Source organism: Gekko japonicus, unplaced genomic scaffold (genome assembly GCF_001447785.1).
Source record: "Gekko japonicus isolate JY-2015 unplaced genomic scaffold, Gekko_japonicus_V1.1 scaffold584, whole genome shotgun sequence".
Classification (NCBI taxonomy): domain Eukaryota; kingdom Metazoa; phylum Chordata; class Lepidosauria; order Squamata; family Gekkonidae; genus Gekko; species Gekko japonicus.
In genome coordinates this window covers 300,605-303,256 of record NW_015173141.1, presented here as the reverse complement: position 1 = coordinate 303,256, position 2,652 = coordinate 300,605, and the positions used below count along the sequence as shown (strand labels likewise).

Sequence of the window (2,652 nt, the reverse complement as noted above, 5' to 3'; positions counted from 1 at the left end):
TTCAGAGGCATCCTTTTTTATCTATTTCAGGATGGAGTCCTCCGTTGATGACAGGTTCTGTGATGAAGCCTTAATGAATTCTGATTCAAATCCGATTGCACTGATTTTTTTAAAAAGAAGAAAAACCCAAGGAATATTTCAATTTCTCACCTGTATACAGAATGGAATTAAAAAAAAACACACAGCACAGACATGTTCTTTTAAAAATCAAAAGCTATTATCACAAGAATAATGAAAGAAAAAAAAATCTTGCACAGAGGAGCTGCTTTGCTAACATCAACCACTAGGTGATGCTAAAAATTCAAGTCTTGTGGAACTCTGTGAGAAGTTGGGTAGAAAGAAGAGAATGGTAGAGGTGGAGCTGAGAGCGCAGCATTGAAGTCATTCACTCTGAAGCTATAAAAAGGCAGTCCACTATAAGTAATTTACACCACAAGGCATTATTGTCTCCTTGGACCTGAATAGTGCTTCTTTGTCATGGCATCAGTTCCTCTCGAAACAGTGCAAGCCCTTGATGCCAGGTGTACGAGGGAGCTGAAACTTCTGACAGCGACAGGGACAAGTGCACGGTCTGAAGAATAATAGGATCAGGAAGAACAGCCCTAGGTAAATAATTACCATTCTTCCTTCTTAACTGTGAATCAAAGATTTCTTTAAGGCTAATTGTTTTATTGTTTTCAAGAAGAGTAGATTTTGTTAAAATCTATGCATGATTTTATTCCTAATGCTCCTGCAGTTCAAGAAATCTGAACATAAGCAACTACTATTAGGTTAGAATTCAGATAGGACTGAAACCTCATATATATATATATTCATACTTTATGTATCAGTGAGCAACTTAAAGAAAAACAAACAAACCATAGCATATAATGAACCCTTGAATATCAATGGATCTTTAAGGATGAAACTAGATGGCAAAGCTTCAGAATTGTTATTTGGTGTTTGCCTCAGGCAAAGCTCAAGGAAAAGATTTCAGTCTTTTGCTCTGGAAGACTAGCACATAATTCTTGTAGGAATTCAGACCTTTATGTAAGTCTGACCAGATGAGCAGATTTGACTCAAGCTGATTTTGCTCATAAATGCTGTATTCATTATGGGTTTAAGGCTTCCCCATCAATCCCAGTCTACTTGGTGTTCTTAAAGAATGTTGCTACAAATATCTGTGTCTGTCAGGATGTATAGAAATGCTTCCATGCCCCAAGCTACCCAGTTTCTCAACCTTTAGATGACATCGGTGGCAATTTGGATTCTAACACACAGGAGATCTGCTGCCATCATCTTCAATTCTCTCCTTAAATCACACTTTTTGTGCTTTTGTCATCAGCCTGGTTTTGATCATGGTTTTTTTGTATGCTTGACAGAACTTCTGCCTTTCCTGGAAATGCGGTTCACAACAAGCCCTCCAGACTGAAAAGATCATCTGAAGACGGCCACCGAGATGAGCTTGCTTGACCAGACCAGCATTCCAGACCTTAACCTGACTGCAGTTTGGAATAACCTAACAGAACCCACTGTCAAGAGCAAGCCCTCGACATGTGAGCAAGTGGTCATCGCAGTTGAGGTGTTCCTTGCCCTGGGTATTGTAAGCCTCCTTGAAAACATTCTGGTCATCTGTGCCATTGTGAAGAACAAGAACTTGCACTCTCCTATGTACTTCTTTGTGTGCAGCTTAGCTGTTGCTGACATGCTTGTCAGCGTGTCTAATGCCTGGGAGACCATAACCATATATTTATTAAACAATAAGCATCTCATTATTGAGGATGTTTTCGTACGTCACATCGACAATGTTTTTGATTCCATGATATGCATATCTGTTGTGGCTTCCATGTGCAGTTTGCTAGCTATAGCAGTAGACAGGTATGTCACTATCTTCTATGCCCTCCGTTATCACAATATCATGACTGTGAAAAGATCGGGGCTCATAATTGCAGGCATTTGGACCTTTTGCACTGGCTGTGGGATTATTTTCATCCTTTATTATGAATCAAAATATGTGATAACTTGTCTCATCACAATGTTCTTCACCATGCTGTTCCTTATGGTCTCCCTGTACATTCATATGTTTCTTTTGGCTCGTACTCATGTCAAGAGGATAGCAGCTTTGCCGGGATACAATTCTGTTCATCAGAGGACCAGTATGAAAGGGGCCATCACCCTGACTATGCTACTGGGCATCTTCATTGTTTGCTGGGCTCCATTTTTCCTCCATCTCATCCTGATGATATCCTGCCCACAGAACCTCTATTGTGTTTGTTTCATGTCTCATTTCAACATGTACCTCATCCTCATCATGTGCAATTCAGTGATTGATCCTTTGATCTACGCTTTCCGAAGCCAGGAAATGCGAAAGACTTTTAAGGAGATCATCTGCTGCTATAGCGTAAGATCGGCCTGTGGATTGTCCAGCAAGTATTAAGAAAACTGTGTAGTTTGACTGAAAAGCTGTAAGAAAAAACACTTGATCTACTAACAGAATTATTGTCTGCACCTTCTTACTCTGTTTCAGTAGGAGATACTACATTTTTGGCTTGTGTCAATTTTAGTGTGGGGAAACAGCAAATTCTCTAGTTTTAATTACTCATTTTGGACTGTGTCCTCATCCATGAATTCCCATTAATCTAACTGCATGAGTAAGACATACTGTAAACAAAT

General features: G+C 39.6%; 1 protein-coding gene across 1 annotated transcript; it reads left to right on the top strand.

Annotated features, from left to right (window-relative positions):
* Positions 1–1,438: 1,438 nt before the first annotated feature.
* Positions 1,439–2,416, top strand: MC5R (melanocortin 5 receptor). The gene has a single exon (XM_015422289.1). The coding sequence runs from the start codon at positions 1,439–1,441 to the stop codon at positions 2,414–2,416; it is 978 nt and encodes a 325-aa protein (XP_015277775.1).
* Positions 2,417–2,652: the final 236 nt, after the last annotated feature.